Here is a 27321-nt window from a genome sequence, read left to right on the forward strand (position 1 = left end):
CTCCTTTGTAGAACCAGTTACATTTATGACTATTCAGTCAGTACTTTGCTAAGTTTCATGGCATAGTGCCTCCTGGCACATAGTGGGGCACAATGAATGTTTGTTGACTGGCCACATGACCACCATGTGCAGCAGACAGCATTTTGATAAAGGAACAGCTCCCTTAGTGAAAAGATAGTGAACTTCAGGTGGAGGTGTAATGCTTATGGAAGAGAAAAGAAAAATGGGTAATTTGAGCTGCACCTTTATAAATAGAAACCCATTAACCTTCACTCATACATAGCTCCTCACCCACTCCAGGGAATCCAGACCAGCAATTAGCCTGGATCCAAAACTGACCATGGATCTTCCCAATTACTGTTTCATTGTTTTGTTGATGATTTTGTGCTCTTGGTCTGGACCAGCGTATTCAGCAGTAAAGCCTTAGGTGGATTTTTTTTTTTTTTAAAGTCTTGGAACTCCCTCAGGTTATGCTGGAGGAGTGGGATACAGTCTCTCCCCTGGCTACAGAGAAAACTTATCCAGCTTCTGTGTCTCTGTTTTTTTGTTGTTGTTTGCTTTTTTGCTTTTTGCGGCCACACCCTCGGCATATGGAAGTCCCCAGGAGAAGGGTCGAATGAGAGCTATAGCTGCCAGCCTACGCCACAGCCATCGCAACACCAGATCCGAGCCGTGTCTGTGACCCACACCACAGCTCACGGCAACGCCGGATCCTTACACCACTGAACAAGGCCAGGTATTGAACCCGCATCCTCATTACTGCTGAGCCATGATGGGAACTCCCTCTTGTTTCTGTTTTTGCCACCTCAAACCACTCAACACAAGCCTGTTAAAAACTTCATTTACAGAATCAAGTCTTCAGCTGGCCGCTGGACCTTTCATTTTCATGGTCTGGTTCCTACCCTACCTCTCCATCTCAGTGTGGCAGGAGAGGCAGGAAACTATGTGTTCCTTCTGCATCCCACTTGTGACTTGAACATACCTTGCTTTTCAGTATCTCTGTACCTTTGCCATTCTTACTGCTGCCTGAGGCACCCTTTTAACTGGCAGACTCCTACAAATCCTTTGAGACCCATTCAAATTTCCTCTGCTTTGACATCTCCCTGGATGCCAGCCTCACCCTGAGCAGTACCTGGAAACTGTTCCCCGTCCGACTCTTCCCTCAGCTGCTCACTTCTCCGGCTCTCTCGGGCCTCCCTCCAGCGCAGTTTCTGGATGGATGGATTTCGGAGGCACTTCCGGATGCGGCACTTTTTCCGCTGCACAGTCTCTGGGCAGGGCGCGCCTCCAAACTGAGGCTCCATTTGGATCATGCGGGTTCGAATCATGTGGCCTTTCCCACATGACTTGTTACATTCTGACCACTGGGACCACTCGGTGAGCTCACAGTCAATGGCTGGCAAGACACAGATGGGTGTGAGTGTATCTCATGTCTGATATAAGATACGGTCACTGACACTCTCCTCTGAACATCTCAACACAAGCCTATGGGAAAGGCAAAGCAGGTCCTATTACCCATTTTACAGACGAAGAAACTGAGGCTTAAGAGACAGGCTGACTTCATCTAGCCCCCATGGTTGATAAGCAGTAGATGCAGGATTGGTACCCAAATCACAACCCCCATGCTGGGCCCTCTTCATGGTTTGAAAAGGCTTTGGGGGTGGGGGGGACTTTGAAGATTAGTCCAAAGCCTCTTGCCCTGCTCTGTGTACTTCTGGAATATTGTCAAATTAGCCTCAAGCGGCACAGATCCGCTTCCCACAGCCAAAGACCCTGATTTTTTTAGGAAGGCACAGCTCATTGGTGCCATTTTTCAGAGGTGACCATACTAAGGACATTGTAGTAAGACCCAGGCAATGGCTCTTGTTCTTGACATCATCCTGGGCCTTATTTATGGTGGTCTGAGAAAAACACAGAGGTCAGAAGTAGGAAATTCAGGAGAGAAGAGAGACAAGTACAAGTAGTGTTGCAGTTTATCATGGTAAGAGATCCAGCACATTCTTCTCATTAAGCCAGCATCTTACAAATGTGGAGCGGGGAGAACCCACCAGAGTGATTCTCAAGATATCTCCTAGGGAGGCAAATGATTCCAAACCTCTGCCTTTGCAAAGTGAGGACCAGGCTGGATGGCTCTTTTGTTCCCTGTCTCAGGCCTTTTCTCCCACTGGGAGCTTAGGCAGCTTTCCTGAGTGCAACATGGGATAACGGTATTTTTCTCACTAGGTTTTGAGGATTAAGTGAAGTAATGGTCTCAGCCCAGTTCCTGGCCCTCAGTAAATATTCCCTAAGTGTTCTTTTTCTTTCTTCATTCAGTGGCCCCAGATACAGTACCTGTGGATGCAGAGTCTTGTTTAAGTTGGTAACAACATCTCAGAAGGTTCTGCAGCCCCGGCTCTGGTGAGATGTGTTGAACTCTGGGTCAGTCTTAGTTATTAACAGTCCCAGGCTTTGTTTCATTTGATGGTCTGGGTCAACACATGACTTTGGCTAAAACAGCCTAGGAACTGTGTAATATGTGACACTGATGGAGGCTCCCCACTTTGGCTAGGTCCAGTGCTGGGCACTTTGTACCATGCCAATTATGTGGTTTAATTCTCAGAGCAAGTTCAGAAGTTTTTCTTGCTTTCTAACAGATAAGGGACAGTGATGCTAAGTATCTGCTGAGGTTTCTGCAGCCAGGCAGGCAGCCTGAGTAGTAACAATGGAGACGAAGCACCGAAGGCTGCACGTGCATGTCAGAGGCAGCCAGAAAACAACAGATCATAGCAAGCATGTCTGACTTCCCACCACCTAAGAGGGAAAGCTCTCAGGGAGGACCAGTTAGAGAAATGGGCGCTCTCTTTGGAAATTAGTCCCCAGACAATAAACTCAACTCATCCCAATGATCTGGGAGGAGATGGGGGTGGACGTGGAGCTTTTGAATGTGTTGATTTTGTCAGCTTGTCTTACCAAGGCTGCAGAGGTACAGGAGTCATTGGTTTAAAGTCTGTCCTGAGGTCACAGGAAAATAAAGTGGTCCAAGGAGGAGGACTAGAATTAAAAAGCTTGGGAAACCCATGTGTCAGACAAGCCTCTAATTGGGGTGGGGAAGTAAGTTTTATTGAGCCTGTCCTAAGTGTTTTCCATCTAAGTAAGTTTCCTTTTGAGACTTTGCAGCCCTTTACAGTTGGGGTATTTTTTGTAGGCCATAATGGAATCCCCCTTTACCACTGAGAAGATTGAAAGTTTAACTAACTTTCCTAACACAGAATAAATAGTCATTTTGTACTCAGCCCGGGGCTGGTTAACAGGAGGAGAGGAGAGGTGGCTTGCAGGAGCTCCAGGACTTACGGCATTCGGGCAGCATGCACTTTTCCACCTGCTCCAGCTCCTCGTTACAGTCCCCGAGTTCGGCCAGAGACTTGAGCATCCGCTGGCGGGTCCGCATGCCCTTCCCGCAGGTCACACTGCAGTCACTCCACTCGGACCACGGGGACAGCAAGCACGGGATGGTGTCTAGGTCAAGAGCCAGGTTTTCCATTGAAAATGGGCTCCCTTTGCTTTCTCTGATCTGGTGCCCCCCACCCTCTGTCCTCCGCTGGGGTCCCTTGAGTAAAGTGTTGACCAATGTATTTAGATAACCCAAGTGAACCCCCTTGGAGCTGGGAGGGACTCAGCAGACCACTGCTCTTGTCACTCTCCTGCATCTCGCTGGCTCAGCTGGTGCTCATGGCGTGGCATCAGATGGGCCTCAGTGATGAGTACACAAGTGCCCACTTGAAACACCCGAGGACCTTTGAGTAGGGTCTCACAGAAACATCCCACATGCCCCAAGAACCATGCACTAAAAGATAAGCTCAGTGATGCATTTTTGGATGCTTCGGTGCTGAAATCTCTAGAATGGGCGAGTACTTGGGTGCATGTGTACATGATGTGTGGGCCTGTGTGCATTTGTTTTTTTTTTTGTTTTTGTTTTTGTTTTTTTTTGTCTTTTCTGTGTGCATTTGTGCACAGAGCAGGGGTTGTAATGCTTTTTATGGGGCCACAGGCAACCTCAACATAGAATGAGAGGGTCTCTTGTGGCCTGAGGAATGCACACCTTGCCTACATGTGTCACCCTCCCCAAAGATACTCTGGGGTCCTATCAAACACAGCTACAAGTGAATTCCATGCAGAGACCGCTAGTTTGCCACCCCAGCATTGCTCAGAATGGCTCTCTGCATCTGGATGATGTCCACACATTATAGACCTTATGTTGTTCCTAGCAATATGCTGCACAGACAGGGACCCATATTTCCACCTGCAGCTGCTCAGCCGTAATGATGATAAGAATAGGGCTGCTGTGGTCCACTGTCCCCTCCCTCCTGCCCACTCACGGCACTCGGGCATCATGCACTTCTCTGCCTGAGACGTCTCCGCCTTGCACATGGAACCGTCCGCCGGGCTCATCTTGACCATGCGGTGCCGCTTCTTCATGCCCATCCCACAGGTGGCACTGCACTCGTCCCACTCGCCCCACTCGGTCATCAGGCAGCTGCTGGGAGCTGGGGAGTGGCACTGGGTCGCATCGGTGGCCTTGAGAGCCCCGCGCCTGCCCCTCCCTCCCAGGGCCCCACTCACAGCATTCCTCATTGACGGTGCACTTCTCCGTCTCCTCGGTGGGCAATGTGCACACGGAGCCGTCCTCTGGGAACTGCTTCACGTACCTCTCACGGGACCGCATGCCGGTACCACAGGAGATGCTGCAAGGTGACCAGGTGATCCACTCGGACATGGTGCAGGTGGAGCCGTCTGCAATACACAAATGAACGGGCACTGCGGAGCTGGGAGATTCGGGTGACCGAACTTGCCCAAAGGCAGGAATCAAGACCAGGTGGCATTCAGGGGGAGTTAGGAGTTGAGGATGGAAGCCCATGTAAAAGGCATAATTCTTTAAACTAGGAATTGTTCTCTAAAGGAAATGCCTTTTTCCAGATGCACAGAGCACTCAGGAGTATTCCTTATCTCATGAAAATACATTTGAAAGATGCCTGGATCTGCATGTGTGTGTTTGCCTGTTCTAAAAAAAGAAGAGGGAAATGAAGTCATCCAACCCCATCCATTTACTCATGTCAATAATGATTTATGGGTTGCTTAGTGTTATGTACTGAGGTTAAAAAGAGTGTCAGATAGGAATTTTTGTTCTACTCCAGAAAGAGAGATGGGCATATAAACTGACAATAATTCTAGGTATTGAAAATATGACAACAGAGATGAGCCCAGGGAATTGGAAGAGAAAAAACTCGCTGCTTGGAGTTCTGGGGAGGATTTCACACAAGAGGGCACATCTGAGTGCACTTTTGTTGGGGTAGAGAATATCTGTATTTAAGATGAAGGGAACAGTGCTCATGAGTAGTTCTACAGGGCGTATTGTGTGTGTTCCTGGGAGCTGAAGGTAGAAAGAAGGATTGAAGTTAGCATGAAGCCAGCCTATACATGTCCACAGGCTGTCATGTGCACATGTGTGATGGTGCTTACACATTGTTGTTTGGTCTCTGGACAGTGCAGCAAGACAGACAGCTGGACCCGGTGTTAGACGCAGGGAAATTCTGACATGTGCCACTACACAAATGAAACTTGAGGACACTACGTTGAGTGAAATAAGCCACTCATCAATGGTCAAATACTGTATGATTTCACTTCTATTAGATACCTAGAATAGTCAATTCTTAGAAAGTGGGATGGGGGCTGGGGGGAATGGAGAGTTAATGTTTAATGAGTCTGTTTGTTTTGCAAGATGCAAAGAGTTCTGGATATAGACAGTGGTGATGGTTGCACAACAATGTGTATGCACTTAAAACCACTGAACTGTACAGTTAAAAATAGTGAAGATGGTAAATTTGATGCTATATACTGCAAAAAACCAAAACGACATTGTACAACTATAAATGTAATAAACTCATTGAGTAATATAAAAAAACGAAGAAATACCAATTAAAAAAAAAGTATAGCTGAACATGTTTCAGAATTATCATTGCCACCTGGATGCCACCTGAACACCCCTATGGAGAAGGTGGTTAAAGACCTCAACTCCCCCTGCAGGCTTCAGTCAGACGCTGCCCTTCCCCATGCTCATCCCCAAGACAGAGAAAGAGCCTCCAACATGACCAGTCCTGTCACAGCTTCTTCCCTGCCTGCTTGCAGGAAAGGCCGGCCTATCCATGCAAGGTTCACATCCCTCTGAAGTGCCTTATCCTGGGCACAGTCACCACCATGGAGTGCAGCCGGGAGAGGTATTTAAGACTGTTTCCTGGAAAGAGCCAGAGAGTGACCTGCACAGGGAGGTAAGCTTTCTTCAGTTATCCTCTGCTTAGAAGTGGTTTTCTTCCTGCCATAAACAAGCCCAGCCTATACACTTCCTGTTGCCTCCATGCACCTCTGAGACAGTTAAGATCAGAGCACAGAGTATAGCTCTGTTCAGGTAGAGAGAGGAGTTGGGCCCTGGAAAGGAGGCCGCTGGCCTCTGTACCGCAGTCAGCACAGTGCCATCATGAAGCTTAAGCAGTCGGGACACAGGCCCTGCAAGCTCACCGTTCAAGCCTGACCTTTGACCAGTTACCAAGAGAGACCGAATTGCTGCAATCAATCCAAAGGTCCTGATACAAGGAAGTGAGGGCTGTGACTCAGGCTGAGGTGGGACGTGCATTGAGGTCTGTGAATGACACAGCCTTAGGGCAGTGATCTAGATTCAATCTTGGCCAACCAGTCTATATGCTTCTTAAAAAGACTGGAGTTAAAGCTCAGGAGCAGGCAGCTTGTGGTTTGTAGTCTGCCATGATGTTTGCTAGCTCTTCAGTAACGTGCGTCTTTTTTTTTTTTTCTTTTCCTTTTTTTAAAATTTTTATGTTTAATATTTATCAGACATATAGTACAATTGGATTATTTTGATCAATGTGTTATAATGACACATGATATCACTAAGATTTACTTTAGTGCTTTGAACCTTATATAAAACAAAAATATTTTAGTCTATATATATAAAACTTGGTAGAAAAATATGCATGATTAAAAAGATATATTAAAGCACAAAATATATTACAGTAGTGAAAATTATATGAGGAAGTAGATTGGAAGTACAAGTTCAGGGAGAAAAGGAATGCAAAATTTCTGACAGTTACAGAGGGCATTTTCAAGTATTTTTCTTTTTTTCTGATTTTTCTTTTTTCAATTAGTTGATTTACCATGTTCTATCAGTTTCTATTCTACAGCCATATAACATCTTTTTTCTCACATTATCCTCCATCAAGTTCCGTCACAAGTAACTAGATATAGTTCCCTGTGCTATACAGCAGGATCTCATTGCTTATCCACTCCAAATGTAATAGTTTGCCTCTATTAACCCCAGACTCCCAGTCCATCCCACTCTCTCCCCTTCCCCCTTGGCAACCACAAGTCTAATTGACAAGCTTTTGCATAGCAAAGGAACCATAAAAAAAAAAAAAAAACCCAAAAGACAACCTACAGAATGGGAGAAGATAATTTCAAACAATGCAACTGACAAGGGCTTAATCTCTAAACTATACAATTTATACAACCCAACAGCAAAAAAGCCAACAACCCAATTGAAAAATGGGCAAAAAACCTGAATAGACATTTCTCCAAAGAAGATATACAGATGGCCACAAGCACAGGAAAAAATGCTCAACTACTATGAGGTACCACCTCACACCTGTCAGAAATGCCATCATTAACAAGTCAACAAATAAATGCTGGAGAGGGTGTGGAGAAAAGAGAACCCTCCTACACTATTAATGGGAATGTAAATTGGTACAACCACTATGGAAAGCAGTGTGGAGGTACCTCAGAAAACTAAATATAGAACTACCGTATGACCCATCAATCCCACTCTTATATATATCCGGATAAGACTTTCCTTGAAAAAGATACATGCACCTGTATGTTCATTGCAGCACTGTTCACAATAGCCAAGACTGGAAACAACCTAAATGTCCATCAACAGATGAATGGATTAAGAAGATGTGGTATATTATACACAATGGAACACTACTCAACCATAAAGAACAAAATCATGCCATTTGCCACAAGATGGATGGAACTAGAGACTCTCTCTCATACTAAGTGAAGTTAAATCAGAAAGAGAAAGACAAATACCACATGATATCACTTAGATCTGGAATCTAATATAAGGCACAAATGAACCTTTCCACAGAAAAGAAACTCTTGGACTTGGAGAACAGACTTGTGTCTTTTTTTTTTTTTTTTTTTTCCATGGCTGGGCATAGGAGGGTGGAGGTTGGTCAGTCAATCTCAAGAACTCTTTTTTGATGTCACAAGACATGTCTGTGTTCACGGCCCTCAAAACACTGTTGGAGATGAGAGTCTGCTTGACCAGGTATGAGCCACCGGCATAGCCAGGCAGGACCCTCCCTTCCTGAGCTGTCAGGCACTCACTGGCCTAGGTATCCTTACCTTCGTCGCTGCACCCGGGGCCCATGCAGGGCTGGAAATCCTGGGTGTCGGGGCAGGGGACGCTGAGATCCAGCTGTGCCTTCAGCATGCGCTGCCGCATCCTCTTCCCTTTGTCGCAGGTGGAAGAGCTGCAGGCGGACCACGGGGACCAGTTGGAGTAGATGCAGGTTTCGGGGGTGTCATCTGGGAAGAGTATGTGACATGTTTTCTCTGGGGCCCGTAGAGGCCGTAACAGGCTCATGTGGGGATAAGAGAATCCCTGCCATCTGGCCAGCCTCAGGGAGCCTGGGTACTCTTGGGGTGCAGGCAGCCATTCGCTTCCCTTTGAGAATGATAACGTTAGCCTTTCACCAATACAAATCTAGACAGCAGCATAATAAGCAAAGATTCTGTTACTATCCCTTCTCTACGCATGGACAGCTTTTCATTTTCAGCCCCTCACCTTGGCAGACATCATTTCCACACAGGTGTGGGCATATCCTAGGCATTTGGGGAAGTGCAGCGTTTTTTGTGTTGTTGCTTTTCTTCCAAGGGCTCCTATACTGTGTCATGATGAGAATAAGGCCAGTGTTCACTGAGCACTTACTATGTGCCAGCGTCATTTTAAGAACCTTACTCTTTTGTCCCATTAGAGCCTTACCACAACTACGAGGCAGATCCTGTTATTATTCCCATTTTACAGTTGAGGAAGCAGTGGTAGAAAGGTGAGCTTGCTCAAGGCCACAGTCAGAGAGCCCAGGTTGTCTGGCTCCAGATCCTGTGAGATAACGAGCTGAAGCCAGGGCTCTGCCACTGCCTTCTGACCGTAGTGTCTGGATTCACTTTTCTTGCTGGGCAAGTGGACAGACCCTGCTGCTGCCTCACAAGCTAGTGCGAGAATCAAAGCAGAGAGGAGCCATCTGGGTACTGTGATTCTTTAAAATATCACATACATTTGCATAGGCCCATGCAAACGTATGTGATATTTTAAAGACCCGATACTGTTGAGCATATTTGCCAGTGTCATACTCTCACCAACTCCCTTATACTTGGTGTCTAGCCCTGGCCCTGTTTTGGATTATCTCTCCAGCTGAAATCCTCAAAGATGGGATTACCTAGTTGAAGGATGCATTTGTGGTTTTTAAAACATGTTAGCAAATTGCTTTCCCAAAAGATAGTTTATTTTTAGTTCCCAATGTATGTTGCCACCTGCAACAAAGGGAGACACTTTACCTTCATCTTTCTCTTCTGGAGCCAGGTCTGCTACAATATCATCCACATTGTCAGGTACAATGTTGCACTGTTCCCCCTGCAAAAGGAATTTTACTTGCAGGGCTCACATTAAAGAATGGAATGTGTATGGGGGGGTTGGGAGGGATGAGGGAGGATATAAAATTGAATGCCCACCCTGCATACAAATCCTAGGCCGTGCAGAGTTCCGTGTCAACTTTTACAACTTGACTGAAAAAGAAATGGCAGGGAGTTCCCAGTGTGGCTCAGAGGGTTACAAACCTGATTAGTATCCATGAGGGTGTGAGTTTGATCCTTGGCCTTGATCAGTGGGTTAAGGATCCAGCATTGCCATTGCCATGAGCTGTGGTGTAGGTCACAGACTCAGCTTGGATCCTGCGTTGCTGTGGCTTTGGCATAGGCTGGCAGCTGCATCTTGAATTTGACCCCTAGCCTGGGAACCTCCATATGCCACATGTGTGGCCCTAAAAAGCAAATAAATAAATACATAAATAAAAACAACCAACTTACTGATCTATGGCCGACATTAGCAATTGATATGGCATTTATGATGAAGCGTAGTTTCCCAAATCATTTTGTCAATGTACCACTATGTTCATTTTGCTCATTTACAACCTATGAATAATTTACATTCTAGAAACTCTGGAAGGCCCAGGCCACATCCTAAATATGCTAGGGACCCTAGGATTCTGAAGAAGGGGTCCAGCCTCCTGCTGGGAACGGTCTGTGTCAGGGTGAGCTCTAACCCAGTACCTTCCGGGCGATTCTCTCGATGACAACTCTGGCGACTTGAGTGATGGACCCGCCCTCTGGATCGTAAAAAGGACTCTGAGGATGGTCCAGACTAGTCAGGGGCCGGATCTTCTCCTGGGGAATTGTGGGCTTGTTGGGTGACTGCAGTAAGAACACAGATACAGAGAGTGGGAAATAAAACTGGTTAAAAACCACAAAGGCAATTTGATACATGATCAGAACAAAAACCTCGACAGGAATTTAACAAGCATAAGTGCTGTATATATTTATAGAGTTCTATTCATGCCACCGGTTGTGTAGGGAAATTTGTAGATCTATACTTTCAAATTCTCCCATGTACGCAGTAGGTTTATGCCCAGATGAAGATGCCGAGTTTCAGAGAGCCAGTTCCAGCTAGGAAATAGCCGAACCATGTTGGCCCGAGTCCAGGGTTTTTCCTTCTAGACCAGGTGTCAGCAAACTTTTGTCTGCAGAGGGTCAGATGGTAAATATTTTAGGCTTTATGGGCAATACTCTGTTGCAATGGCTCAACTCAGCTGTCACAGTGAGAAAGCAGCCCCAGACAACATGGGGTCGGATGCATGAGGCTGGGTTTGAACACTCCGTTTACAATTAGGGACAGTCCAGACTTGGCCCCCAAACCATAGTTTACCAACCTCTGTTCTAGATTGGTTTTTGGGTGGCTCCAGATTTCAATGCAGTTAGTGTGCTGACTGAAAAATACTGACATTCATGGGAGAGTCCAAATTCCTTAGCCTGGCCACTCAGAAATCTTCAGAATCTGGACCAGCTTAACCTGCATCAACTTCTGCTGTTCTCTGTTCTCTTTCTCTTTTTCTCCCTTTGCCTCCATGCTTCTTGCTTGCTGTTTCTTTGCTTAACCCCGAACTATCCTTCAGCAGAGACCCTCCTGGCATGCCCTGACTAGCTGCATGGATGCTTCCCAGAGCCCGAGTCACACAGCTGATGGGATCATGTGCTGATGGGATCATGGTGGGCTCCCCCATCGGACTGTGAGTTCATCTAATGCAGAGCCTGAGCTGACTCACCTCCATGACTGGTACACCCAGAACAGGGCTGGGCAGGGAACAGGCATTTGGAAAGTTTGTCACTCACCACTCCAGGCACCCACACATACCTCATAGGTCACTCCACTGTCAGTGCCGGCATCCCAGGGAATCAGGTCCTGCACCACCTTCTGGACCCAGCCGCACTCTTTGGTGCACAGATCCTCTGCGGACAAGCCCACATTCCAGTCGGGACTGGGGCCCATCATGGTCAGGAAAGACATTAAGTGGCGCGTCCTGTCCACGGAAAATTCAGCCGAGGGTGCTGCTCTCCTGGAAACCAAGTACAGAGCCCATTACATTCTGGGCCCTGAGGTGCCCTCTCTGAGGGACATCTGGCCAGACAGCAGCTCAAGGATGAGAAGGAAAGAAAGAAGAGGGATTCTTGGTCTCCCACTGATTTCTGCCTTTGGCCACTACTAGTTTCTCTCTCCAGTCCCATCCATTGGCCACGTGTGGAGAGAGTCATATGCTACCATCCTATCCAGTTATAATGTGTCTGCAGCACTTACTGTTGTTTTGTGTTTTCTTAGTCATTTGTTTAGCTGTTTTTTGACTGTCATCTCTCACTGGAGTATAAGCACTAGGAAAGCAGGGATTCTGTCTGCCTTCTTCATGGCTTTATTTCCAGTGCCTGGCACAGCGTGGGTGCTCAGGCAATGTTTCTGAAAAGATGAATGAACAGATACTATGGGCTATGTGTGTGCCCAGCCGTGCTGCATGTGAGATGAACTTGACAAATATAAACTGCACAGGAGTTCCCATTGTGGTGCAGTGGAAATGAATCCAACTAGGAACCATGAGGTTGCAGGTTCAATCCCTGGCCTTGCTCAGTGGGTTAAGGATCCGGCGTTGCCGTGAGCTGTGGTGTAGGTCACAGACATGGCTCGGATCCTGCGTTGCTGTGGCTGTGGTGTAGGCCGGCAGCAACAGCTCTGATTAGACCCCTAGCCTGGGAACCTCCACATGCCATGGGTGCTGCCCTAAAGGGACAAAAGACAAAAAAATACAAAAATAAACTGCATAACAATGCCCCCCCCCCCGCCAAGCCTTTTCTTACAGAGTCTCATAGGTGCCCCAGAACGGACCCGGGGTAAGGATTATTGACTGCAAATTCTAGATGAGGACACTGAGGCTCAGAAGAGTTATGTGACTTGTCCAAAGTCACGAAGTGGCAGAATAGAAACCACAACCCAAATCAATCTTAGTTCAAGGTCTGTGTTCTTTTCATCATCTGTTTCTAAGTTGTCATCCCCCTGCCCCTTTCCACTCTCTAGAGCTCTCTTAGGCTATCAGAGGTGTCTCCCCAGCCTGCTGCCTCCACTGCCCTCTAGAGGCTGCTTAGAGCAAGGCCCTGCCCTGCCTCCACAGCTCACCATGGCCTCGCCCTGGCTCCCTGGCCATTGCCTCCAGTGCCTGGGGAGCAGGGACCCAGCTAAGGAGCCAGAGACCTTTGGCTGATGATCCCCAAGCTATGAGACCAGTTCGTCAACCTCCGTCTCCTCATGTTGCCAAGAAGAAGTCCTATGAGTGTCCAGAGCTGTATGAGATCAACGGTGGCCACCCAAGGGGCGTGGTAGAATTAGTCACTCAGCATACACTTGGTGGCACACCTGTATTCTTTTCCCCTCATGACACTCCTTGTGGACTTAGAATTATTACCTTGTTTTGTAGAATAGAAAGGAAAGCTTTATAGAGGTTAATGACCTTAGAGATGCAGCTGGGGAGGCTGAGGTGTGAAGGCAGCTCTGCCTGATTTTTCCCTGAGGCTGCTGACCATGGGGAATCCTTGGCTGGGGACCAACTCATCCATTCAATCAGCTGGCAGCTGTTTGGGAGGCCCTGTGCCTCTCTTTTGGGACCAGCTGCTACTGGCTGCCCTCACCTGTCGGCCTGGTTGGGCTCTGTGGAACTGGGCCCCTGAGCTTGGCTCAGATGATGGGCAGAGAAGGAGGGAAGCCTGGGTGTGCATCCCGCATTGGCTCTTCGAGCTGTGTATCTCTGGACAAATGACCAAATCTCTCTGTGCCTCTCAGTGTCTATAGAGTGGGCAGCCCCATAATGCCTACTCCAAAGGGTTATTATGAGTGCTTAGTGAGAGAACTCACCTCTAGTACTTAGCCTAGTGCCTGGCAGTTATGACTATTGCTGTTATTGAGAGAAGCAGCACTGGAGGGTCCTATGGAGACCAGAAAACAGAGGCGGTGGGGCAGGGACGCTGTTTTGCGTGCACCTCACATTCCAGCCTGAGGCAGTCTAGGTTCTGACACCCGAGTGGCAGAAGAGCCTGGCCTGAGCCTGGCTTTGGCATCAGCCAGTCAGCAAGGTCCAGTCACCCTGCCCGCTACCCCAGAGGCTCCCTGCTCTCCGGCCAGGCCAGCCTGTTTCAGGTCCCTTGTTCACTTGCACCTGCTGGGAAAGCCCATCTTCAGTGGTCTTATGTTCTTGGACCAGCAGCATTGGCGCCTCTTGAAAACTTGTTGGAAGTGTAAATTATTGGGCCTCACCCCAGGTTTGCTTACTTAGAGACTACGGGGGTAGGACCCAGCATTTTGCTTTAAAAATCTCCCCAAGTGATTCTAATGGGTCTCAAGTTTGAGATTCACTGGTCTGCTCATCTTCCAAGCCTCAGTCACGAGTCAGCTCGTCTAGAAGCCTCTCTGATCCCCGGCATTGGGGCCAAGGCCCTTGGTCTGTATTTCCAGACACTGTGTGTAGGTCACTGAGCTGTGCCCTTTGATTTAATCTGTTCCTCACTGTTTGCTGTCCCCCATGAGACTAGAAGCTCCTTAAGGGCAGGATCCCTAAGTTTCACAGCCACATCCCAATACCAGGTGTCCAGTGGGCCAGCTGAACAAGTGGGTGTATGATGAGCTCCACCACTTACTAGATCTTGGGCAGGTAACTCACCCTCTTCCAGTCTCAATTTCCTCATCGGACAGTACCTATCTGCAAGGTTGCTGTGAGGCTTAGGGAGATGCTTTATTAGGAAGTCTTTATAAACTGCTGAGGTCCCACACTTACACAGTCTACTATTTAGTTAGGCACAAATTGGGAGACTTCATTTCCTTTCCCCATGTGTGCGTTTTTCCAGCATGTAGGTGATTGCTTTCAGCAGCTTCTTTAAAGACCTGGATTCTACAAGAACTACAGTCTGGGGAGCTATGGCACTGCTCACCAGGGGACAAACAGGACACAATCCGGGGCACCTTCCCCTAACTGCCCAGCAGAGAGCACAGGAATGTGGGCAGACTGGGGCTGTTTTATGCTCCCGCCTTCCTTGGCTCCTGCCCTTCAGAGCTCAGCAGTGCCTTGGAGGAAGGCTCTTTTTCCATCGCCGTAAAGACCAACCACGATACCTATTACTTTCCCATCTCCCTGAGCATGTGGTCGTGGGTCAGGTTAGTCATTCATATCTTATACCCCATGGGTGACACTATTCACCGTGACAACCCAAGAGGACAAAAACAGCTCTCCTCAGGAATCTAGAGCTGGAAAAACCAAACCAGCCCCATCCAGCGTACCGTCCTGACACTCTGCCCAGTTGAAGGATGTAACCATCTGAGAACATCTTAGGTTTTATGAGGCTTACACAGATCCTTCTCTTCTAATGCACTTTGGCTAAATCTGTAACCCAAGTGAGGTATCCTCCAGACCTTGGGAAGTGTTTCAAAGGGTAGGAAACTTGGGGCAACCAATCCCTACACAAAACACCTGACCTTAGGTTGGGTAATATGGTATATTTGAATCTGTAAAAGGCTGGGAGCTCTTTTCTGACCTCTTCAGTTATGCCTGCTCTTTTCTTATACCTTTGACTGGAAAATTCATCTTTGTACCCCAAGCTTACATAATACACCCTGGAGGAAAAGTTTCCTGACCTCAACTCAAATTGCTTAGGACTGTAGCTGTCCCTTCTCAGAGCATGTTGAACATGTTCTTTCCTTGGAGTTTCTTATTTCATTTCCATCTTCCCTATGAGATTCCAAAAGAGTAGGGACCATTTTTTGTCTCGTTAACAGCAACATCCCAGTGCCTGGCATGCAGTAGATTCTCCTTAAATATTTGTGGAAATAAATGAGTTAACCTAAGAAATGATTATGAGCTCTTGCACTTCCTTTGATCTTCGATCTTTTTGTTGTTGTTGTTTTTGTTTTGCTTTTAGGGCTGCACCTGCGGCATATGCAAGTTCCCAGGCTAGGGGTCACATCAGAGCTACCAGCCTATGCCACAGCCACAGCAATGCCAGATTGGAGCCGTGTCTGCGGCCTATACCACAGCTCACAGCAACGCTGAATCCTTTACCTCACTGAGCAGGGCCAGGGATTAAACCCACATCCTCATGGATACTGGTTGCATTCATTTCCACTGAGCCACAATCAGAACTACTGACCTTCAGATCTAATTATAAAATTGCCTCAAAGTATTTATTACTTCTGTAAGAAAAATACTAATTAAAATAATGAAATGGATAAGAATATATGTGAGTTTTCTTTAGGAAATATGACTGTGATTCTTTAGTTTGTCCAAACCATAATAAAAATTCTTATTCATGCTTTCTTATATTCTGTGTCTTCCCATATAGAGAACTTCGTTAATTTGATCTCAATTTCCTCTTTGGGATTTCAATTTTTATCACTTTTTCTGGCAAAGAAAGTTGATCTGGCCATACCATATGACAAAATGTATTATGAAGCATGCTAATTAAAATGGTGTAAGAGTTCCCACCATGTAACAGGGTTAAGAATCCAGCTGCAGGAGTGCCCATCGTGGTGCAGCAGAAACTAATCCAGTTAGGAACCACGAGGTTGCGGGTTCGATCCCTGGCCTCGCTCAGTGGGTTAAGGATCCAGTGTTGCCGTGAGCTGTGGTGTAGGTCGCATACATGGTTTGGGTGTAGTGTAGGCCAGTGGCTACAGCTCCGATTGGACCCCTAGCCTGGGAACCTCCATATGCCTCGGGTATGGCCCTAAAAAGACAAAAAAAAAAAAAAAAAAAAAAAAAGAAGAAGAAGAAGAATCCAACTGCAGTGGCTCAGGTCACTGCATAGGCATGGGTTCTAAATAGTCTGGTGCAGTGGGTTAATCAATCTGTTGTTGCAGCTGTGGCTTGGATTCAGTCCCTAGCCTGGGAATTTCCATATGTCGTGGGTGTGGCCATAAAAATAATAAAATAAAAGTGGTATAGTATTCAGGATAAGAAAGAAATATGTATATATCAGTGTCCAGAATGAAGATTCCAGAAACTTTAGATAAGGACCTATACAAAATAGAGGGGAGAGGAAAGATTGTGCAACAAGTAGAGTTGGACTAACAATTGAAGTTTTTTTAAAAAATAGAGGATTCACATCTAGTATTATACACACACAAAGCCCCCCAAACCACAAAAACTCAGTTAAATAGAAATCAACCTGATCATAGGAAAAAAGGTCAAGTTTTCTGATCTTTTAGAGAAAAGTTAATTTTCTCAGTTTTGAAACAATAAAAGCAATCATAAAAGCAACCAATTGAAATATATGTATATCAGCTAAAAACACCTGCACAATGGAAACAGGGGTATTGAATTAGAGGGAAAATGACATATTGGCAAAAACGTCTCCCTCTAGTGTGACTGACAAATGTTAACACCTGTGGTATGTCCAAATCTGTAAGAAAAAATACTACAATTCCTATAGATAAAGGGAAGTCATGAACAGACAACTGACACTAGAAAAATGAAAACCAAATGAAGACCTGGAGAGATGTTTTGCCTTTTACACTCAGAGAGTCAGTGTGGTGTGGGGAAGAACAAAGGGGGCTGGAAGAGACAGCTGGATCTGAACCTTGGTTCAGCCACGGATTAGCTGTGACAGTGGCTTTGACCTCATCTCCCTTTGCAGTTGCTCATCTGCCAAATGGGAGCATCTTCAGACCCACTTCCGGGCTTTCTGTGAGGAAATTGCTTATCCTCATGACGTCACATTATAGGACTTGGTAAATGTTGATTTCCTTCTCATTCAGCTTTACTAAACAGAACTTTCAAAAACACTGTCAAAGAGGCAATCAAGGACTTTTACGTTCCTTATAGAGACTTACTATCTCGTTCTAAATTATAGATCCATATCTTCACTGATCTAATTTAATTTCACTGGGGTCTCAGGTCCCCCATATGTTAAGTTCTCGCCCCTGTGCACCATCTCAGATAATCCCCACTAGCTTTTGAAGTTGCAGAAATTCAATCTTGACACTAGGGGGCGCTGGAGCCATTCACTAGGCTGAAGTTCTGTGTGGGTGGAGGAAGGTTTCAGTGAGGGTTCTGCCTTGGAAAACTGTTTATAACCTGGAGGCATCTAGGTTTCCGGGTCCATGTGGCCCATTAGATCTACTGCCTGCTTCTATAGTCCAAAGCCAATCTTCCTTTACAATCCCGAGGGCATTGATGGACCTGGGCAGGGGCTACAGGAGGCAGGGAGAGCCCTGGAAAATTCGTCTTTATTTGAGATGATGATGCCTCAGGCTTGCCTGGAACCAAATCTAAGGATCATTATAGGGCTCAGACCTCCAGAGGCATGGTTTCTGGAAAGGGTGACCAAGGCTCTATTTTACCTGTCCCTCATCTGTCTTAAAACAGGGATCATTGTCTAATGAAATGTTAATTAAACAGAATGGCTGGGGCTAATTAAGAGGACGCCAGCCTTTAGAGGATTCATTATAAGAAAGGGGATAAAAACTATTTTTAAAAGTTCGTAGCATTCAGACTAAACCCGAGGAACTGGCTGGTGGAAACGCAGCATTGATGTGCAGGAAACCTGGGCATTTTCTACTCAAGCGCTGGAGGGACTCAAGAAGGATGTGGGTTTGTTCAGAATTTGTCTTTCCTGTCTCTACCTGTGCTCTGGGCTGTCGGAGCCCACAGCTTGATTTATGGAGCTAAGACAAGTTAGCTGCTAATTTATTCATTCATGGCTGCCCTTTGAGACGTGGTCGTGGGGATAAAGACGAAGATCATTGAAAAACAAGTCAGTTTCGATGGGCAGGACCTCACAAAGTAGGTCACCCTGGCTTTCTACTGGCCTGAGGGAGGCTGGAATCCCATTAACCTCAATCGAGCAGGCTCCATGAGGAGGGGCAGGGCTGTTTCTGCAAAACAAAACTTGGCTGCATGTAGGCTTCCTAATTTGACTTCCTAATGAGATTTGGAAGAGGAAAGAGGAGACTGGGGTATGGGAAAACCAAAGGAAAATTCCTTTCCCTTAACAAGCTGGTGGCCCTGAGTGAGATGCTTTGGCTGTTTGGGAAGTCTGACTGTTGGCCATCAATGAATTCTGTTTCACTGAGGTCTCAGGAAGTCTGAGGGATAGGTGAAAGGTGGGAAGGTGTCCCCAAATATTTTTGAAAAGTTTTCAGAAAGTCTCTTCCATCTTAAAAAAGAAAGAAAGAAAGAGCTCCATTGATTCTCTCATGCCCTTGGAGCTACTGCCCAGCCTCTCTCTCCTTTCACAGTGAACTTCACAGAAGAGTTGTCTGTACTCACTGACTCCATAACCTCGCTTTCTGTTCACATTTCACCCTGTTCCAGGCTGTTTACCCTTCTCTCATTACTCAGCAGAAAGGATTCCCAATAAAGTCACTGATGATCTTCATGCTGATAAATTCCAACAGGCATTTTGCAGCTCTAACCTCCCTTGATCGCTCAGCTGCCCTACACACAGCTGACCACTCTCCCCTTCTTGAACGCTTTTTTCCCTAGGCTTCCCTGACACCCAGCTTCCTTCCCCAATCTCCTTGCTGCTCTTTTTTTGCTTCCTTTGAAGCCAAGTCCTCCTCTGCATTAAACGTGGGAGCTCCTCAGGAGCCCTTGACTCTCTCATTCTTAAGTTCTCTCCCATCCACGTCCTTGGTGGTAGTCTCTCACTCTTTGGTGACACTTGATTTTATATTTTATATTCTCCCCCTGACTTTCAGAGCTTTATAGTTTAACAGGTTTGTTTGTTTGTTTTTGTTTTTTAGGGCCGCACTTAGGGCATATGGAAGTTCCCAGGCTAGGGGTTGAATCGGAGCTGCAGCTGCCAGCCTGTGCCACAGACATAGCAACTCGGGATTCAAGCTATGTCTGTGACCTATGGCGCAGCCTGTGGATCCTTAACCCACTGAGCAAGGCCAGGAACCTACATTCTCATGGATACTAGTCGGGTTCGTTACTGCTAAGCCACAGAGGAACTCCTAAAAATTTTTTTTATTATAGTTGATTTACAGTGTTCTGTCAATTTCTGCTGTACAGTAAGGTGACCCAGTCATACATATACATGTACATATATATATACACATTCTTTTTCTCATATTATCTTCTATCATGTCTCAATTACAAGTGATTAGATATAGTCCCCTGTGCTGTACAATAGGACCTCATTGCTTATCCATTCGAAACGTAACAGTTTGCATCGACTAACCCCCGAATCCCAGTCCATCCCACTCCCTTCCATGTTCTTAATACCTGCAATGTCTGAGTGGGGACCTCTGAGGAGTTAAAGCCATGCGGACACTGAGACCAAGCCTGCATTTCCTGAAGAGGTAGGGGCCCTTGTGGTACTCCATGCATGGGCAGAGCCCCTCACCTGCTCAGCCACCTGAGAGGCAGTGCTGACTTTTACAATATAACTAGCACGTGGTGGCCAGTGGGTGGGTGGCTCCAAGTTCAAGGTGACGACAGGGGCTGGGCAGGGCCCTGTTTGCTACTTACACGTTGAGAGGCTGCCAGGCTGGCCACTGAGCTTTGGCCTTGATGACGGTGAGGACCTCATCGCTCTGGAAAAAAAGGACCACAGGTATTTAGTGAGAAGAGCAGGGATCAAGGAACAAGGGGGCTCTGACATGGTGACGTTGTCCAAGCCCCTGCCTTTACCTGCTGCTAACACTTTTCCCTGCCCAGGTGTGGAGCCATCTTGCCCCAGGATGGGGGACCCCTGGATCCCGGTGGTGGGGCTGCATCCAGGGTGCATGGTGCATCTGGACATCGATGGCCCACTGAGCCACTCCGAAGGTTTCCAGCTCAGACCCTTCTCCATGCGAGCCAGACTCTGACCGGCACCCTGCCTGGGATGGACAGAGTTCCACAGCATGTCCAGCCTGGAGGGAATGTCACACTTTTTGTGTCCAGGCACACACTGCTCCAGGCTACCTGGCGGCTATGACCTGACTCTGAGGCCTCTGCTGTCCAGCCTTACACACTGGACCAGACCCTCTTGGACAAAAAGGCCAAAGTGAAGCCTGGAGCCCACAGCCCTGTGCCACTCATGTTAGCCTGCTCTATTTTGCTTTGGACAGTGTGTTGGACACCCTCAAAGCTTGGGATCTTAAAAGAATTTTTCTGAGGAAGAATTTGCTAATTAACATTTGGAAGGAAAGCATTAAGTCATCATCCTGAGGGGGAAAAAATTAGAATTTTGTTAAACTTGCTTAACTTTACTTCAAGGTTTGTTGGGTTTTCTATTTTCAATTACACATGGAGGCGGAGGGGTACCATTGACTTTTCAAGACTTAAGCTTCCACAGGTCCAAATTCAGCTTTGGCTGGGGTTTCCCCAGAGCAGATTCAGCTGGCGCTGGAGCCCCCCTTTGACTAGCCTGGGCTCAGCGGTGCTCAGACACCACCCTCCACACTGCACAGAAAATCCTGGAATGTCACCAGCCGGGGCAGGTTTTGTTGCCAACTGGACAGATCTCTGAGTTCCAGAAGGGCAGAGACAGGCGTGTGCCCCATCCTTAGAGTTGTTCCTGCCAGTAGGTACCTTGATGAACTTCTCCTTAATTGGTGGGTACCTTGCCCAGAAAATCCCATAGCCCTGAGGGAATTGCATGCAAGGGGGAGGTCAAAGGGGCCTCCAGGATCGAGCCTAAAGTGCCTTTTTTTTTTTTTTTTTTTTTTTGTCTTTTTAGGACCGCACCCACGGCATATGGAAGTTCCCAGGCTAGGGGTCAAATTGGAGCTGTAGCCGCTGACCTAACCCACAGTCACAGCAACGCAGAATCTGAACCACATCTGAGATCTACACCACAGCTCACAGCAACGCTGGATCCTTAACCCACTGAGCGAGTCCAGGGGATGCGTCCTTACAGATGCTAGTCAGACTCTATTGAGCCACTGTGGGAACTCCCCCAAAGTTTCTAATAAGGTCTGGCCTGGAGCACCTTGTCCATAGCCAGGGAAGGGGTTGTTGTGGGGGGAGGGCGCTGGAGCAGTTAGAGGGGATAGGAGCTCAGCCAGAGCCAGGGTGGCTTGGGTACCTACTTAGACGATCCTGGGTGCAGTGAGGGGTGAAAGTGCGGCCCATATGGCACCCCCTTCCCCCAGATGCTTGCCACTTGTTCTTCCCTGGGGGTCCCCCTTTGGGTCAGAAGAAAGGATCTGTGGATGCACAGATATCCCCACATTCACACACAGGGAGAGCATTTCCAGGTCCCAACTGAGTGTTTTACATTTCTCACAGGAGCCTTTGTTTGTTGAGAATGTATCCTTTACTCACTCCCCATACATGTTTGGTAAGTGACTGGGACAAGCCGCCTGGCATGAAGTCACATGTGAGTGGTGACCTGTCTCCTGAAGGCCAGTACTGGTCTCCCGTGATCTAGGTTTCCTGTGCTCAGCTCGCAGGTTCTGTGTCCCACACTGAGTTCCTCATCTTCCTCCAGGGGGCCCCAGTGGGCACATCCACCAGCTGCCTGCATCCCTCCCTCCCTCCCCATCACAGCCCTCAGGTCCCAAGGTCCTCCGAGGTCACCGCCTTAACATCTCTTCCTTCCACAGTCTCCTCGCAGGTTGCCCGTCTCCAGTATCTTCTTGCTTTTCCCCAGTCCGCCCTCCGCACTGCTGCAAATCTGACCATATCTCTTCCCTGCCTAGACCCTGCAGCAGCTCCCTGCAACTTCCATGGGGATTTCTGAATGCCTGAGTTTTGCCTACCTGGCCTGCATCATCTAGCTTTTTTCTTTGATTTTTAATTTCAGAATTATATATGCTTCTCGTGGAAAAATTTAGCATCACGGAAGCACACAATGTAAATGTTGAGCTTGTTTAGCATCGACCCTGCCTTCTGTAGAATGTTATAGTTTGGTACATATCATTCCAGACCTTTTACTATAGTTAGGTACTAGGTGGGTGTGCTCGAGTGTGTATATATATATATATATTTGTGTGTGTGTGCTTATATATTAAATAAAGCTTACTCCAAAATATAGATCAGTGGAACAGGATAGAAAACCGAGAATTAAACCTTTGCACCTACAGGCAACGGATCTATGACAAAGGAGGCAAGAATAGACAATGGAAAAAAGACAGCCCTTCAATAAGTGGTGCTGAGGCAACTGGGCAGCCACATGTAAAAGAACGAAATGAGAACACTTCCTAACACCATAAAAAAAATAAACTCAAAATGGATTAAAGACCTAAATATAGGTCTATATTTAGACTATAAAACTCTTCAAGGAAAACATAGGCCAAACATTCTCTGACATAAACCACAGCAATATCTTCTCAGATCCACCTCTTAGAGTAATGACAGTAAAAACAAAAATAAACAAATGGGACTTAATTAAACTTAAAAGTTTCTGCACAGCAAAGGAAACCCTAAACAAACTAGAAAGACAACCCCCAGAATGGGAGAAAATATTTGCAAATGAATTGACTGACAAGGGATTAATCTCCAAAATTTATAAACACCTCCTACCGCTCAATACCAAAAAACCAAACAACCCCATCCAAAAATGGGCAGAGGATCTAAACAGACAGTTCTCCAAAGAAGACATCCAGATGGCCAAAAAAGACATGAAAAGATGATCAACATCATTCATTATTAGAGAAATGCAAATCAAAACCACTATGAGGTACCACCTTATACCATCGAGTGGCCATCATCAAAAAGTCTACAAACAATAAGAGCGGAGAGGGTGTAGAGAAAAAGGAACTCTATTACATTGTTGGTGGGATTGTAAATTGGTGCAACCACTGTGGAAAACAGGATGGAGATTCCTCAGAAAACTAAAAATAGAACCATCATTTGATCCAGCAATCCCACTCCTGGGCACCTATCCAGAGAAAACCATGACTCGCAAAGACACATGTACTCTGATGTTCATAGCAGCACTATTTGCAATAGCCAAGACATGGAAACAACGTAAATGTCCATTGACAGAGGAGTGGATCCAGAAGATGTGGTACATGTACACAATGGAATATTACTCAGCCATTAAAAGGAATGAAATAATGGCATTTTTAGCAACATGGATGGATATAGAAATTACGTTAAGTCAGACAATGAGACACCAACATCAAATGCTTTCACTGACATGTGGAATCTGAAAAAAGGACACAATGAACTTCTTTGCAGAACAGATACTGACTCACAGACTTTGAAAAACTTATGGTTTCCAAAGGAGACAGGTTGGGGGGGGATATGCTGGGGGTTTGGGATGGAAATGCTATAAAATTGGCTTGTGATGATCATTGTACAACTATAAAAGTAATAAATTCATTGAGTAATAATAATAAAAAAAGCTTATTCCCCTCAAATTGCATCATTCTGAATATCTTACTCTGCACCATGGGTTTTACAATTTTTTTTTCCTTGTCTTTTTAGGGCCACACCCGCGGCATATGGAGGTTCCTAGGCTAGAGGTCCAATTGGAGCTGTAACCTCTGGCCTACTCCACAGCCACAGCAATGCCAGATCCGAGTTCTGTCTGTGATCTACACCACAGCTCATGGCAACGCCAGATCCTTAACCCACTGAGCGAGGCCACGGATCAAACCTGTGTCCTCATGGATATTAGTCAGGTTCGTTTCCAGGATGGCAACTCCAGAGTTTACATTTTTCCTTAATTATCATATGGGAAATTTTCCACATACCTATGGCATTGAAGATTTCTTTCTTGTTTTTTGTTTTTAAAGTGTTGGAGATCTTCCAATTAGGGTAAGCCAGATCAAGACTTATGAAACAAAGATATCCAAGTATGGGATCTAAATAATGAGATACTGTCTGATGACAATCCTTTTGCCCTTGAAGAAATGCTTTACTAAAAAATGAAATCAATGTGGGTGGAGTTAAGGTGGTTACCAACCTAGCTGGCCATGCAGATGCACTTTATATTATAATTAAACCTTGATTTCAAGTCCCAATAGTGACATATTGATTTTGCTTTTGCAGCATATAACTCAACAAAAATTGTCGGGGCCCTCCATTAGTGTTTATTTATGGTGCTGACATTCCAGCTGTGTTTTTTTTAGAACCACAGAGGTGCCAAGGATGGTGGGTCCACATGTGCGGGTATTAGAACAGCTTCTTCCTATAAATTGTTTTATCTCGTGGTTACACACCATCTGCATGATCAACAGCCTTATTGTTTCTTGCTGTGACCATTCCTGTTATCCAATGAAATAAGAACGCAGGGACTTTCCTGAGAAAGTATTTAAAAAAACAAACATTTTTGGGAGTTCCTGTTGTGGCTCAGTGGTTAACGAGTCTGACTAGGAACGATGAGGTTGCGGGTTCGATCCCTGGCCTTGCTCAGTGGGTTAAGGATCCAGTATTGCCATGAGCTGTCGTGTAGACTGCAGATGCGGCTTACATCCTGTGTTACTATGGCTCTGGCATAGGCTGGTGGCTACAGCTCCGATTAGACCCTTAGCCTGGGAACCTCCATATGCTTCGGGAGCGGCCCTAGAAAAGGCAAAAAGACAAAAACCAAATATTTCCTTGAAACATCAAAATTCTCTAGTAGAACCAAAGCTCTAGAGGATTGGAGAAGGTCTGGCTTGTTCATAGCCATATCCAGGTGTTGTGAATGCTCAGTCAACTGATGAAAAGGCAAAGCCACACCATTTTTTGGACATATGCATAGAATTCCAGAGCATGGATGTTCTCTAATTTATTTAACTGGCATTCGTGGTGGATATTTCATTGTTTTTCCACAAAGAATGCTATGATGAACATCTGTGTACACAGTTCTTCGGTGACAAGGTCCAGTGTCAGAGATTGGCAGGGATGATCAAAAGATGAAGCAAACTGACAATTTTGGTAGTGCCTAGCAAATTATTCTCCAAATGTTTGTACCAGTTGATACTCTAGCAGGAATGTATGTGAGCCAATGTTGTCACAACTTTGGTCACATTAATCTTTTGAATCTTTACTAATCCAGCAGGCAGGAAAATAGTGTGTTTGAGAGCATAAGCCCTAGAGTCATACCTGAGTTCAAATCCTCACTGCACTGTGACTAGCTCTGTGTCCTCTTGCAGCTCTCTTGACGTCCCTTAGCTTTCTCATCTCTGAAATAGGGTTAAAAAGTGTATCTTCCACATGTTGTTATCAGTGGTCCTAAATGACACAATTCAAGTGAGGTGCTAACGCTATGCCTGCATTAGCATCCATATTAACCACAACTCATTATTTTCATTCAGGCCAAGCTGGTATTAGAATCAACTTGTACCACCTAAGCGCAGAGAAGGGAGTACACAGTTGCATCTACAAAGCCACAAAGCCTTAGGAGAATGTCCCCTTATGAAAAGGCTTATGTAGCTGGAGGAGCCTTGGATGGGGCACTGGAGCATCAGGTATTTTACATTCTGAATAATGAAAGGACATAAATTCAGAGTAAGCCACCCAAACTTGAGCCTTAAATTAAAAAAAAACCAAAAAACAAAAAACCACCTTCTTTAACAAGTCTCTGAGGCCCAGAAAGGATCTTTCAAGAATCCTTAGCGTCCTTCTCCATCTCCTATAGGACTGTTTTCAAAGTGTTTCAGGGCACTCACAGTTCATGCCTGTTTGGATGACATTAGCACTTTTCCCAGAGAAATGCCAATTAAAAAACCTCCAAGACTTATGAAGGAGCATGTTAATGTGAGCAAAAGGAATATATACATGTGTGTAACTGGGTCACCTTGCTGTACAATAGAAAACTGACAGAACACTGTAAACCAGCTATCATGGAAAAAATAAAAATCATTATATATATATAAAACAACTAACCTCCAAGAAACCATGGAGTATATGTCTGTCTTCATGGGGGTGGGAGAGGGGTGGGGGGTAGAGGGCAGTGGGGTGTGGTTCTCTTTTGCTGCCTTTGATAAATATATTGTGAGGATGTCACAGCTGTACTCAGACTTCCTCACTATAGGTACCAAATAGGAATCACACAGCCTAAAACGGACCACAGGCTGAGGTCAGATCTGGAGGGAGGAGCCTCGTGTGGAGTAGAAAAAGGCCTGGGACAGGTCAGAGGCAGCAATCACCTGGATGTCAGGAGATCGGTCTGAGCAGAGGAGACAGCCAGAGTGGGAGTCTAGGGGTCCAGTGGGGGCTGGTGTCTGAAAAGCTTACCCCACACGGATCCTCTGCTGCCCTCCGGAGCCAGCTCCCCAGGCGGAGAGCTCTGGCAAACCCACTGTGCTCACAGCCGACAGGTGAGCCTTTCCTCTCCTCCTGCCCTGCTCCTCACCTCCTCTCTGTTCCTGCACCTTCCTGGCTCCTGATCTTTTGTCTTCATCTCCCAGTCCTGAACCACAAGCCGTGGCCTCCATCTTAAGGCCCCCTTTGTTCTGGGTGGCACCAAGGCTAAGTGTCCTTAACCAGAGCATGTCCTGCTCCAGACCAGCAGTCTAGGGGGCAGCCAACGTACCTCCTACCCCTGGGAAGAGAAATGGGATGCAGTCTATGGTCACAGAGGAAAGGAATCCAAAAAAGGAGAAACAATAATAATAACAACAATAGTAAAACTAATCTATTGTTTTTATATGCTAGGCACCCTGCTAATTACCTTACAGACAATATCTTTTTTTTTTTTTTTTGGTCTTTTTGT

At 46.2% G+C, this 27321-nt stretch overlaps 1 protein-coding gene across 1 annotated transcript in view; it reads right to left on the reverse strand.

The window, feature by feature from the left end:
• The window catches only part of SPON1 (spondin 1), a 334437-nt gene that overhangs the window by 3138 nt on the left and 303978 nt on the right, over positions 1-27321 (reverse strand). Inside the window, exons 7-15 of the mRNA XM_003122966.7 lie at positions 20214-20278; positions 11570-11771; positions 10432-10572; positions 9661-9736; positions 8449-8631; positions 4600-4770; positions 4356-4523; positions 3331-3495; positions 1133-1396 (exon numbers count right to left, since the gene is read on the reverse strand). Coding sequence (XP_003123014.4) covers positions 1133-1396; positions 3331-3495; positions 4356-4523; positions 4600-4770; positions 8449-8631; positions 9661-9736; positions 10432-10572; positions 11570-11771; positions 20214-20278 — 1435 coding nt within the window. The remainder of the gene's footprint in view (positions 1-1132; positions 1397-3330; positions 3496-4355; positions 4524-4599; positions 4771-8448; positions 8632-9660; positions 9737-10431; positions 10573-11569; positions 11772-20213; positions 20279-27321) is intronic.

The sequence above is a fragment of the Sus scrofa genome, chromosome 2 (genome assembly GCF_054392235.1).
Source record: "Sus scrofa isolate SSC_HxYL_T2T_F1_AM1 chromosome 2, Sscrofa_HxYL_maternal_Yorkshire_Landrace_v2.0, whole genome shotgun sequence".
Lineage (NCBI taxonomy): Eukaryota > Metazoa > Chordata > Mammalia > Artiodactyla > Suidae > Sus > Sus scrofa.